The sequence below is a fragment of the Podarcis raffonei genome, chromosome 5 (assembly GCF_027172205.1).
Source record: "Podarcis raffonei isolate rPodRaf1 chromosome 5, rPodRaf1.pri, whole genome shotgun sequence".
Lineage (NCBI taxonomy): Eukaryota > Metazoa > Chordata > Lepidosauria > Squamata > Lacertidae > Podarcis > Podarcis raffonei.
Window position 1 is genome coordinate 67,927,779 of NC_070606.1, and position 14,382 is coordinate 67,942,160.

Consider the following 14,382-nt stretch of genomic DNA (forward strand, 5'->3'; position numbering starts at 1 on the left):
CAAAAACACACGCATACCAGCACCCACGACATACATTTAAAGCACTATAATAACACTCTAATACTGTGGTTTGCTAAGGGTGCTGAGAGATGTTAGGATACTGCTATTCCTCTACAATTAGAGTTCCCTTGGAAAACTGGAAACCATCCAGGGAATTGTAGGTGTGTGAGGGGAATAAGGTTCTCCTAACACAGTGTTTCTTCACTGTTGTTGGACTACAACTCCCATCATTCCTGACCACTGGTCCTGCTAGCTAGGGATGACAGCAGTTGTAGTCCAACAACAGCTGGAGAGCCGAGCTGGAAAAACACTGTCCTAACAACTCTCAATACCCCTTACAAACTACATCTCCCATTATTATTCGGGGGAAGCCACGCCTGTAAAAAGTGGTATCATAGCACTTTAAATGTATGGTGCGGATGTGACAGAGACAAAGTCAGGCAACATCAGAGCAAGACTGGTGGAAACTGGAGGACGGGACTGCCCAGAGGCTGAATGTCATTGCCACATTCAAACTCACTCTCACCAGCTGCTTTTTCTCGCCCACGGGGGGGGGGGGGGGGGATATGCAAAGTCACTGTATTTTTTCTCTGTGAGAAGAAAATTTACTTGGAAAGCAGAGAAATGGTATGAAGGCGGAATGAGTCAAGCAGTCAATCCTCTGCTAAAAGGGGCAGCCCCTTTCAGTAAAAAGACAAATCAAAACACAAAACAGTTCACACATCCCACAAGTATTATTTAGTCAGCTACAGGTGGAATTTTGGGACCATGGCACCTCACCCCAAAACGCCTTAGTTCAATTGCCAGGCCCAGACACAGATCGTGACCCGCCCTGAGATCTACAGGTATACAGTGGTATACAAATTTGACTAATAATAATAATAGGAATGGATCTAAATAATCCAGGTGCTGTTGTTAGAACAAATAATCAAGCTTTAATTATCTCTGCATTCCATTTTTGCTACTTATTTTTAAAATATCTCTTTACAGAAAACTGTCATAATGGCGAACTGCAGTGGCAGGATTGAGCAGGGCATAGTTACTTTTGAAATTATTCTTTACAGCCTACTCACCTTTTTCGGAGTCATATTTAATACAGTTGCCTTGTGGGTTTTCTGCTTCAAACTGGGCAAATGGACAGAGACCAGAGTTTACATGATCAATTTAGCCCTGGCAGACTACACGCTGGTCCTTATCCTACCATTCATCATGTACTTTCACTATAAGAACTGGCCTGTGGATGACTTTTGCTGTGTCATATTCGGAATCAGTAGCATGAACATGCCAATGAGCATCGGCATTATCATGCTAATAGCGGTTGATCGGTACCTTGCAATCAAACATCCCCTGAAAGCCAAAGTAATCAGGTCTCCGCGGAAGGCAGCTCTTTTCTGCTTATTGGTTTGGCTCTGTTGCTTGCTTTATACAATCCCATTCAGTCTCTCGTTGAAAGGAGAGTTTTGTTTTCATAAACTTTCTAAGGAGAACACAGCTCTTACCCTGGTCAGATTAATCGTTTTCTTTTTCATACCACTGGTTATATTGTTGTTTTGTTCCATACAAGTCATCCGATGCCTCAGGAAGAAACATAATGCTGGTCCTCATGAAGAAAAGTTAACCCAGAAAGCCATCTGGGTGGTCTCAATCAACCTGGCCACCTTCATTATATGCTTCCTGCCTTTCCACTTGAGTTTACTCTTTAGCTACTTAGCAAAAGCATTTGAAGTTGCTGACTGCGAGGTGTGGCAAGCCATCGCCAATACCATACACGCAACTGCGTTAATGACCAAGCTAAATTGCTGCCTGGATGCCGTGTGCTATTACATGGTTGCTAAGGAATTCCAGGAAGCTGCAGCACTCTTGCCTCCCTTCAACGCAATGCAGTCCAGGTCCAACTTAACTCAAGATTCACAGCTGCAAAGCAAAACACCCGAAAATTCACAACTGCAAAGTTTAAACAGCTGAAATCACAACATCATTTTAAGATGCATCTAGTCTCACCTTTGGAGGACTATGTCCAATCAATCGAAACATCGCCTTTCGAACGCTATGTCGAACGAAGCCCCACAAACTATTCAAGACCAGTAAACAAATTGGATATCACGTTAATTTTAGTGGATACGTTTTAAACCGATGCTGCTCCCTTGAATTTTCGCCGATGGAGATCAGTGTGCTGGTTTAACATCTCTTGCTGAAACGGCAGATTATGTTCTGGATCCATACTTCTTGCGGAAAGATACATATCCCTGTATCTAAGATGATATTTTTCATGTTGAAATCCTGTCTTTATACTCAGGCCTTCCTCAGCTGAATTAGTGCTTGTAGTTTGATACAGCTTACAATGATCAATTTGTATTATGCATTGTAAGTTTGTTTTATGATTGATATACATTTGGTTGCAGAGTGCATATACTATATTAAGAGCTTTACCTTTTAAAAAAATAAATGCTGGTTTTTGCATGATGTGCAATATAGTTTTTATATAGAAGCATTGCGCAGTGGTTAGAGTGTTGGACTTGAACTAGGAGACCAGAGTTCAAATCCCCACTCTACTGTGAAGCTAACTTTCAGCCACTCACTGTCTCTCAGGCCCCCACCTGCTCTATACATTTAAAGCAGCATCATACCCCTATAAATATATATGACTTTGCCCAAAGAATCCTTGGAAGTGTAGTTTGTTAAAGGAGACCCCTATTCCCCCCATGGAACTACAATTCCCAAAATTCCCTGGGAAGAGGTATTGTTAAACCACTCTGAGAATTGTAACTGTGTGAGGGGAATAGGGGTCTCTCAAGTGGCGCTGTGGTCTAAACCACTGAGCCTGGGGCTTGCCGATTGGAAGGTCGGTGGTTTGAATCCCCGTGACGGGGTGAGCTCCTGTTGCCAGGTCCCAGCTCCTGCCAACCTAGCAGTTCGAAAGCATGTCAAAGTAGATAAATAGGTACCACTCAGGCAGGCAGCTAAACGACATTTCTGTGCACTGCTCTGGTTTCGCCAGAAGCAGCTTAGTCATTCTGGCCACATGACCCGGAAAAACTGTCTGCGCACAAACGTCAGCTCCCTCGGCCAGTAAAGCGAGATGAGCGCCGCAACCCCAGAGTCATTCGCGACTGGACTTAACTGTCAGGGATCCTTTACCTTTGCCTTTTAATAATTCTCAACACCCTTAACAAGCTACACTAACCAGGATACTTTGGGGGGAAACCATGGCTGTTTAAACTGGCATTATGATACTGCTTTAAATGTATAGTGCAAATGAGGCCTCAGTCTAACCTACCTAACAGGGACATTGTGCAGATAAAATTGGGAAAGGCAAAAGTTTGATTGCAAAATTGAGCTCTTTGGGGTCAAGGTGAGATATAAATGTAACACATAAATACATTTCTTTTTTATACACAAAAAGGAATTGTCTGTCAGTTAAAGGGTCAATTCATTACACACACACACACACACTCATTTTGACTCAAGAAAATCACCATTTAATCGGGACAAATAAACACAGTAAATGGACAAAAGTAAAAAGATTCACAAAATGTTTAGTGGTATGTGTACCCCCAGAAAAAAACCCTTTTGTGTGTGTGTGTGTGTGTGTGTGTGTGTGTGTGTGTGTGTTTTAACATACAAATAGTGATGTGCTTATTCTAGAAGGTTATTTAGAAATGCACATATTATTTGCATAATATACATGGTTATTTTCCTGCTAATGTTAAGTCTTGAAGCACAGTTCCTGGCAGCCAGGCTGCAGGATAACCACAAGCCTGGCAGACTGAGCTATGTGGTTTAAGGGTGCTATCATGCTGCCAAGTTGGGTTGCACCTTGATAGCTATTCTCAGAAACAGAAGTAGAACCTTCCATATGCAGTGAACACAGGAAGCTGCACTGCACCGAGTCAGACCATTGCTCCACCCAGCTCCATATTGTCTACACCGACTAGCAATGGCTCTCTCAGGGTTCAGACAGAGGGTTTCTCCCAGTCCTACCTGCCAGGGATTCTACCTGGGACCTTTGCATGGAAAGCAGATGTTCTACTACTGAGCTGCAGCTCAAATGCTCTTATTCAGGGTTCTTGCTAGCCAGCCATGCCCTTTTCAGCATACTGCATCTAGTTCCTTCCCTCTCCCCTGGTTTCCATCTCCCCTCCCACCTTCCAGCAGTCAGTCCGCATTCTGTGACCAGGAAGCATGAACACAGGCCTGATTGGGCTGTTTAGGGGGTTTCTTCCACCTGAGGAATTTTTTTTCCTAAAGTAGGGGGGGTTAGTAGGTGTACTTCTGCAACCCTTAGGGTCCCCCCAAGCCTCTTGATAGCAATACCACCCTCTTGTGTGTGGACGATGCCATTCTGGCTGCATAACTTAGAAAAGGAGTTCATTAGTAATATGTAGGACCAACTGGTACCTGCTGCAACAAAATGTTGCAGTTGGCAAGTGCTCCTGTTCAGGTTTCCAGCCACTCCTCATCATTCCATTCCTCCTCCTTCTTGTCCCCCCAGCAGAGGCACCAACTTGCAAGGGGGGCTTCAATGACTGGAGTAGGAGGGGAAGGAGCCAGCCACTGGAGCTGTCCTGCAATCAGCTCCAAGCTTTTTGAACATTGGGGGACCCAGCTCCTACTCCAAAAATATAGGGGGGGCCAAAAGGGCTCAACCCCCAGGAACTGGCGCTCCTGCCCCCCCGGCATTTCATTTTCCCCTCCAGCAGTCAATCAATGTCGTCTACCCACTGAACATACTGTACCTTTGTGTTTAAGACAAGGTTTTTTTATTAAGAAATTAAAATTAGGGGGTCGTCTTATACACGGATAGTGCATAGGGGGGACGTGGGATTGGTTCCTTTCGTGAGCCGGATATTATCAGCGGCTATTGTGTGTGTTATTGGTGGGACAGACAATCGGTGGCTTTTGCAATGTGTGTGAGTGTCGACATCAGTTAGGCAGGTGAGCGATTTTTGGCAATCCCTCCCCCCCAAAAAAAATGCTCAACAACTCTGCCCCTCCCCAAAAAAGCTCAACAACTATGGGCAATCTCCCCCCATTTTTTTAATTTGGAGTCCCCAAAAATAGGGAGGTCTTATACATGGAAAAATACGGTGCTCAGTCTTTACCGAGTTGCTTGTTTTTGTTTTTAAAAACACCCTTTGGGGGTTCCAACCCCCCGATAAAAAAATATTTTTGTACTTCTGCAAAGAGACGGCAGGCGGCTTGTATGACATTTCTCTGTGGAACCCATATCCAAAGAAGATGAGCACCTTATTGTGAATGAAAACAGGTCGCTCTGTCCCTATCTGTATTCCCCATTCTACACCTCTTCTCTTAGAGATGTTTACTTTTCCTTGAAATATATTTCAATACTTAATCGGGGTCATGTGAACAATGAAGTATTTGCTGTGATGGATTTTTTTACTGGATTCAGCTGAGTCATAGTCATCAATGGGGGGGGGGGGGGCTCTGAGAAATGTGCCGTCGGAAACAAAGCCTTAGTTTAAAAGATGGGAGATCTCCGACACGTCTTGTCAGCGTTGCAGTTTCATTGCAAGCACGCTGCTTCAGCCACAGATTGCCATGGGGGGAAAGTGAAGGGCACCAAGTGAAACCACGTTTCCAATTGCATCCAGCTAATCAGGCCTAACTATATTAAGGACAACAAGCAAATAACAAAGTGATGTGTCTCCATAAATAGTTCATTAAGAGACGAGGTGGTTCTGGTCCCATTGAAAGAGGTTATTAGATCCCCTCCCTAGACCCAGGTGGTTGTAGAAACTGTCAGCCATTTGCCACCATCCCTTTTTGTTTGTTTGTTTCAAAGGATGGCAAAGGGGTGCATTTTCCTTCAAGAATCAGGCATTTCGTCCTCCTGACTGAGTTTACTGTTGGTTTTTGAGCTTCAATTGTTTTTTATTTTACTGCGGCTGGTTTTATTGCTGTTTTGTAAGATGGTGTTTTCGAAAGCCTTACATTTAAAACAAAACAACCACTTTGGGTGTATGTGCCTTGAAACAACTGATCACGAACATGTGTTAAAACGTATTAAATAAACAATTTATTATACACTTTGACTCTCTTCTATCCTGTTTACCGCCTCTGAAGACAGAAAAGAATGATAAATGGGATGTGCATATTCAACGGCTTGCTGGTCACTTTTGCTTGCTGGTGTGGCCTACCTCAGGGATAAATGAAGGCAAGGGGAAGACCATGTAACATGACACGGAGCTCCTTGGAAGGACAGTACCAAAATGCAATAATAAATATCTGCACTGTACACACAAGTAAATACAAGAGCAATTTAAATATGCTTTAATGTGCGAAAACACCCTGAAAGTTGAATTTTATGCACTTATCTGAGAATAAGTGCTAATGAACACAATGAGACTCACTTCTTAATAAAGACGGATAGGTTTGTGTTGTTAGCTAATGATTCTGTTGGGCTATATATATCAAGTGAACAGGGGTCTAACAACACCAACCACTTTACAATCAAATCAAGATATATTGATCAACCAAAATAAAGGCAGTAGCCAAAAAAATCTTTGTCCATGGAGTTTTCTTGGCAAGGATACTGGAGTGGCTTGCCGGTTCCTCCTCCAGGTGGATCACGTTTGGTCAAAACTCTCCACTATGACCTGTTCATCTTGTGTGCCCTGCTCGGCGTAGTTCATAGCTTCTCTGAGTTCTTCAAGCCCCTTCGCCACGGCAAGGCAGTGATCCATGAAGGGGAAACATGAGTTTGTCATGCCACAAACATGAGTCTGACCAAACTGCGGGAGGCAGTGGAAGACAGGAGTGCCTGGCGTGCTCTGGTCCATGGGGTCACGAAGAGTCGGACACGACTAAACGACTAAACAACAACAGCCAAAAAAATGAACAAACAGATTTCAGCAAGCAAGCAAAAGTAGCAAGAACAGCACATGTAATAAACGACATATACAGTGGTACCTCAGGTTACATACGCTTCAGGTTACATACGCTTCAGGTTACAGACTCCGCTAACCCAGAAATAGTGCTTCAGGTTAAGAACTTTGCTTCAGGATGAGAACAGAAATCGTGCTCTGGCAGCGCGGTGGCAGCAGGAGGCCCCATTAGCTAAAGTGGTGCTTCAGGTTAAGAACAGTTTCAGGTTAAGTAAGGACCTCCGGAACGAATTAAGTACTTAACCCGAGGTACCACTGTAATACATAAAACTGAAGTTTGTTGTTTTTTACAATTGAGCAGTATACATTTTTAATGAAATTAATTAAATGATTAAGTATAGAAATACATGGGGTTACATCATACGCTTGAGTTTATTATGCCAAGCTTAGACTTCTTCTTTGGTGCAACAGGAAATGCAATTAAAGCTAAGCTACAACAGAGACTCAGTTCCAAGGAATTGTAGTTAGCAGGAAGTCAGCCAACCACACTTCAGAGAAGAAAGCTGTTAAGCACTAGAAGCCTGCAGCTTGCTAACTTCCACTTTGGGATCCTGATTCCTGGCCAGTATTAAATTGAAGATACCTTTTGAATGCTGGAAAAAATGTTTTCTTTCAAGGATTTATTGTCGGCTTTATTTACTTCTCTACTCTTCCTCCAGCTTCGTTATTGCTAGTTCACCACAAAGAATAATAGAATTGTAGAGTTGGGACCAAGGGGGTCATTTAGTCCAGCCCCCTGCAATGCAGGAAAAATTCGGCCAACGTGGGTCTCGAACCCACGACCCTCACATTAAGAATCTCATGCTCTTCTGACTGAACTATCCGTGAGCCTGTTGGTGTTAGTGGCTACAGAAAAAGGAGTAATCACACAGGTGACTGACCTTGGATCACTAGCAGCCAAGCCTTATTTCAAGATTGGGTAAGGGGAAAAGAGAATCTGGAAGAACTTTTCTATTATTATTATTTATATATAAAAAAGGCCTTGAAGAGAGATGTCTGGAACAGGAAGCAACCCTTACAGTTTACCATTCCTTTTGTGTGGTTGAGACATCATAGGCTGTTGTCATCCATGCAAAAATGTGTGAACAAGTTCTTTTTAAAATACAGTACATGGGTCTGGATTCAACTAGCAGGTCCCACTAGCCACACAAGGCCTTCTGAGAGCCAGTGTGGTGTAGTGGTTAAGAGCGGTAGTCTCGTAATCTGGGGAACCGGGTTCGCGTCTCTGCTCCTCCACATGCAGCTGCTGGGTGACCTTGGGCCAGTCACACTTCTCCGAAGTCTCTCAGCCCCACTCACCTCACAGAGTGTTTGTTGTGGGGGAGGAAGGGAAAGGAGAATGTTAGCCGCTTTGAGACTCCTGAAAGGGAGTGAAAGGCGGGATATCAAATCCAAACTCCTCTTCTTCTGCTGGCACAATGGGACTTCCCACCCTGTCCTCCTCATGCGTACACACACACACACACACACACACACACACACACCATTGCCTCTGGGAGGATTGTTCCACTATTTATGCAATCTCAAAGCTACAGTGGTACCTCAGTTAAGAACTTAATTTGTTCTGAAGGTCCGTTCTTAATCTGAAATTGTTTTTAACCTGAGGTACCACTTTAGCTAAAGGGGCCTCCCGCTGCCACTACACGATTTCTGTTCTCATCCTGAAGCAAAGTTCTTAACCCGAGGTACTATTTCTGGGTTGGCGGAGTCTGTAACCTGAAGCGTCTGTAACTCGAGGTGCCACTGTACATTGAATGCCTCCCATGATTAGCTAGTTCATAGCATCATAGAATTATAGAGCTGAAAGGGATCATGAGGATCATTAATCTAACACCTCATGCAATGCGGGAATCTTTTGCCCAGTGTGGGTCTCAAGCCCACAACCGTGGGATTAAGAATCTCATGCTCCTAGTTACTATTTATATTTATTAGTCGCTTTATAAAATACATACTGTTAAGTTGTGGGGGAACATATCAGACGACACAGCGATTCTTCCAAAGCAGCTCTTTATTTGTAAGCTGGAACAGAACTAACTGAGGAGCTCAGTCAGCCTGCTTATATAAAGCTCCAGAACAATGTAACTGTTGCCATTTTCTAAAACTATCCAATCACTGAACGTCACTTTCGATCCTTCATTTGCATAACTATCTACAGTATCCCCCTGCTGGCCCAGGGTGAGAACTTCAGTACATAACACATACGTTAGCTAACCTACAATAAGGTGCATTTTATCAATGCCACAAAGATTCAGACGACCAGTTTTGTCCAGTTTTGTGATGGCTCGCTGTCGCCATTTCATCTATGGTAGTTAAGACAGAAATAATGAATCAGCTGCCTGCTCACCTGCCAATCCCATCCAAAGCTGTCAGATTACTTGTGCTGGTGCTACATTTATATGGCCACTCAGGTGAAATTCATCTCCTCCCTCCCATCCATCCACCAGCTCTGTCATATCCAGGGCTGCCCAAGACACTCTGCTGCCTGAGGTGAACCAAAAAAATAGTGTGCACCACTGGGAACTGTAGTTTATTAAGGGTGCTGGGTCAGAGCATGGATAGGGAATATCAAGCCTCTCTGCTGGGGCTCAGACCTGCTTTGCACCCTCCTTATGATGGTAGTGGAAGAGCATTCCTCTTTCTCCCTTCCCTCTCCCCCCACCTCCCAAAAAACATGCCTCCTCTTTCGATTCTGCAGACTGACGTCTCTCTTGCATTTGCGCCATAGCTTACTGGCTGCAGACTGAAGCTGTTCTCCTGCAAAGCTGTTAAGTTGTGGGTAAGCATATCAGACGACACAGCGATTCTTCAAACAGCTCTTGTTTATTCACAGGCCAGAACAGAACTGAACTGAAGGGTTCAGCCAGCCTGCTTATATAGAGCTCCACTAGAACACAACAGTAACCATTTTCTATAACTATCCAATCACTGAACGTCACTTTCGATCCCTTATTTGCATATGTGGACCTGAACTATCTACAGTATCCCCCTGCGGGCCCAGGGTGAGAACTTCAGTACATAACACTGCCCATCAGGAGAAAACTGCACACATAGGTAGAATGGAACTTGCTCAGAGCCATGGATGCCAACTTCAATAAAATATTGGAGTGGTCCCCTCCCGCATAATCAATCTCATGACATGGTGCGCACACACCATTTGAATGGCAGTGCCCATCAATTTTTAGAGAAACACCCCAAAAAATATTTTATTGGGGGGAGGTCCAAAGTCCCCTTGGCCCCTAGGAGTTGGCTCCTTTGACCGGGACTCTCTGGGTTAGTGGAAGGGAAAGGAAGGGAAATGAATATGGCATGAAATGGGAAGGAAAAATGTCATGGTGAAGCAAGGGGCACTAAATGGAGAAGGAAAATTGGGGGGTCGGGCAGGAGGAGAGGGAAAGCAGGGAAGTCAAAAAGCAAGGAGGATGAACTGGAGGGAATGCAGGGAAGCCAGGAAGCAAGGAGAATATTTTTTATTTATTTTCTTACTTACTTCTTATATGCCCTTCACCCTAAGGTCCCAGTGCAGCTTTGCAGCATTAAAAACAATATTAAGACAGTTTGGACTAGATGGGCTATTGCTCATGGGTAGGTAAACTAAGGCCCGGGGACTGGATCCGGCCTGCAGACGGTCTGGGAATCAGTGTGTTTTTACATGAGTAGAATGTGTCCTTTTATTTAAAATGCACCACTGGGTTATTTGTGGGGCATAGGAATTAGTTGATTTCCCCCCAAAAAATATGGTCCGGCCCCCCACAAGGTCTGAGGGACAGGGGACCGGCCCCCTGCTGAAAAAGTTTGCTGACCCCTGGGCTATTGGCTTGATCCAGCAGACTGTTCTTATGTTCTTAGTGAGATACTGCGCTGTATTTTGCAACAGACCACACGACTTCGAATGCATTTCCTTGACTAAGCATTATTTAACAACAGAAAAACAGCAGATGACTTATTAGTCATGGAAAAAATTGTGTTTGCAGAAAAGCCTATATACATGTAAATAGATAAAGATCTAACTGACAAAGATATGGTCTTAAAAATTTTCCCACTGTGCCTACGAATTCTGAGAAAACTAACTTCAAAATTAAAATACTAAACTTTTCAAGATATGATTTCAAGACAACTTTTCAAGAGCGAAACAGCTGGTTCACAGGAAAAACAGGCTGTGAGAACAAGATTTTCAAAAGAAGAGGCTGAGTAGCCAGACTTATAACACTGAGTTGAAAAGAAAACAAACCTACGGCAAGGATACTCCAAGCTCAACCAAAAGATCCCAGACTTGTTCAAGTGGACTACTTGGAACTGTTGAGTGGTAAGTTCTGCTGTGTGGAGACATTGTCTTTGTGCGTTTAATCTGATAGTTCTCTCTGCTGCAGCTGATCACCACACAGATTTGCAAAGTCTTTGCTTCCAGGGTTCACATCTGCCTATTTTTTTAACAGCTGCCAGTTTAGAAGCAAAGACTGAGTTTACACAGCAGTGGATTGCAGCCTGCCCAAAAGGTTGTCCTCAGGCTTTTCAGCAGGCTAGAATCCACTACTGTCTGTAAACTCAGGCTTTTCTTTCTAATCTAGCAGCTGTTAAAAATATGCAGTTGGGAAGCAAATAGTGTGAAAATCAAAAATGTGGGTGGCTTGTTTATCTTCCTCTTTTTAATCTCATGATGGGACAATTTTCTCCATTTGTGAGATGGTGAAGTCCTTAAATAAGACTCTGCAAGGTCAACCTTACATATTATTTGTTATGTACATAATTTATATGCTATCTTGTTATTCTAATTTAATTGCTAGATAAGGACAATCACTTTGCATAGTGGGAATAGAACAGAATATTCTAATAGATGCTCATTCATTGGTTTCAAAACTGGCAAGCAATGGTTGGCTGCAGTGTTATGGACTAGCTGTAGTTTCCAAACTGTCTGCAGAGTAGCCGAAGTTTGAAGTTACCAGGGCATGGATCATTGTGACTAGTCTCCCTCTGTCTACAGTCAGCACATCAGCCTCAGCGGATAGAAAGTCCTTTGTGACACCAAATCTAGTTGAGTTTCAAGAGATTGTCATACAGGACTCCTTGACTACATTATAATGGCAAATGACTATAACTGTAAACTGTGTTGGCACTAACACCATGTAGTTAGCTCCAAGTATGATTGCAGACACTTCTGGTTCAGGCTGGTTATCATAGGTGCCAACTCCCTGGGGCCCTTGGTGCCAGAGCACTCACAAAATTCCCTATACAGTGGTGCCTCGCAAGACGAACGCCTCGCAAAACGAAAAACTCGCAAGACGAAAGAGTTTTCCGTTTTGGAGGTGCTTCGCAAAACGAATTTCCCTATGGGCTTGCTTCGCTGCCGCCCGCCAGCATTTTAAAAGCCCCCGGGACAGCGGAGACTTCTCCGCTGTCCCGGGCGATCTGAAAATTTTAAAATCTCCCCGGGACAGCAGAGACTTCTTCGCTGTCCCGGGCAATCTGAAAATGCTGGCGGGAGGCAGCGAAGGCTTCGCTGCCGCCCGCCAGCATTTTAAAATCTCCGCTGTCCTGGGGGCTTTTAAAATGCTGGCAGTTGGGAGGAAAGCCCTCCTGTCCCCGGAGCTTGCGGGGTGGGAGGTGGGGAGAAGGGCTTTTCTTCCCACCGCCAGCCTTCAGAACAGCCTTCTGAAGGCTGGCGGTGGGAAGAAAAGCCCTTGTCCCCCCCCCCCCCAGCCTTCAAAAGAGGTCGGGGGACAGACTGTCCCCGGACCTGGTCTGAAGGCGGTTTCCATAGGAACGCATTGATTGATTTTCAATGCATTCCTATGGGAAACTGTGCTCGCAAGAAGAAAAAACTTGCGGAACGAATTAATTTCGTTTTGCGAGGCACCACTGTAAAGGGGCCGGGCACTCACAAATTTCAGTGCCAGGGCCATGCACGCTGTATGGCACCCACAGTCCCGGGCACCTATGGTTGCGGAGCCAAACTGGCACTCCTGCTAGTTATAATCATGCCGGGGGGGGGGGGGGAAGAGATCTCCAGTTATATTTATAATTGATCAGGACTACATGGGTATCTACTGCTATATGAGGATAAATAAAACTGATATGCTTTTATGAGGCTGCTGTCATAATTTATATGACAGTGCTGCTTACATATTTAAATAAGCGTACATATTTAAATAAGCAAAATATTTGGAATGCAAAATTCTGTAGAAATATGAAAGATTATTATTAACAGCTTGAATGCTGTCATTACATGAATATTATTGTTAATGTTATTTATAAAATTTGCACACTTCCTTTCATCTGTAGATCCCAGGGTGGATCACAGCGTTAAAATACAGTGGTACCTCGGGTTAAGTACTTAATTCGTTCTGGAGGTCTGTTCTTAACCTGAAACTGTTCTTAACCTCAAGCACCACTTTAGCTAATGGGGCCTCCCATTGCCACTGTACCGCTACTGCACGATTTCTGTTCTTATCCTGAAGCAAAGTACTTAACCCGAGGTAATATTTCTGGGTTAGCGGAGTCTGTAACCTGAAGCGTATGTAACCTGAAGCGTATGTAACCCAAGGTACCACTGTACAAGATAAAAACACAAAACACACAATAAAAATGATAACAACCCAATAACCCCACTCCCCACACCCGCTCCCACTAACACATCCCAAAGTGCACAGGATGTTAAACAGCCAAAGGCCCTGTGGAAGAGGAACGTTTTTGCCTGGCCACTAAAGGTATATAATAACTATAGCATGTTTCTTTTACAGCACCGGTATGGAAATGACCCAAGAAGTGAGTCAGGAATTGAACTGCAACACCACTAGCAGTCAAGAGATATTTCTCACTCAAGCACTTATTTATATCCCCATTTTCTGCTTTGGAGTCGTCCTGAATGCCTTGGCCTTGAAGATATTCTGTTGCACTCTGAGCAAGTGGACTGAAACGAGAGTATACATGACCAACTTAGCCATTGCAGATTTTTTGTTGCTTTTTACTTTGCCTTTCAAGATGGCTTATAAGACAATCAATGTGACTACACTGTGTTTGGCCTTTGAGTCTGCATACTTCATTAACAGGTATATGAGCATCTTCCTTATCACCATCACAGCAGTTGATCGATACATTGCCATAAAATATCCCCTCAAAGCAAGGCATATACGGTCCCCTCTGAAGTCAGCTGTTATCTCTGGGTTTCTCTGGGCCTTGATGATCAGCATTGGATATGTAACTAAAAAATTTGAGAAACGAGCTTCATCAGGCACTTGCTTTAGAAGGATTTCCAGAGAACCATCAATGTATGCCTTTGCATCTGTCATTTGGGGATTTTTTATACCATTAACTATTTTTAGTTTCTGTTCCATTCAAATCACAAAGAAACTCGTGAAGAAGAAGAAAACAAACCCATATGAAGAAAAGCGCATCCAGAAAGCAATCAATATCATTTTTGCAAATATGAGCATATTTGTCATATGCTTCTTACCTATTCATCTTGCATACTTAATTCGGTCCA

The 14,382-nt window shown here is 43.7% G+C and overlaps 1 protein-coding gene across 1 annotated transcript; it reads left to right on the forward strand.

The window, feature by feature from the left end:
• The first annotated feature begins 1,002 nt into the window (after positions 1-1,002).
• On the forward strand, positions 1,003-2,098 carry LOC128413442 (G-protein coupled receptor 35-like). The gene has a single exon (XM_053387455.1). The coding sequence runs from the start codon at positions 1,003-1,005 to the stop codon at positions 1,963-1,965; it is 963 nt and encodes a 320-aa protein (XP_053243430.1). The 3' UTR covers positions 1,966-2,098.
• The last annotated feature ends 12,284 nt before the right edge of the window (positions 2,099-14,382 follow it).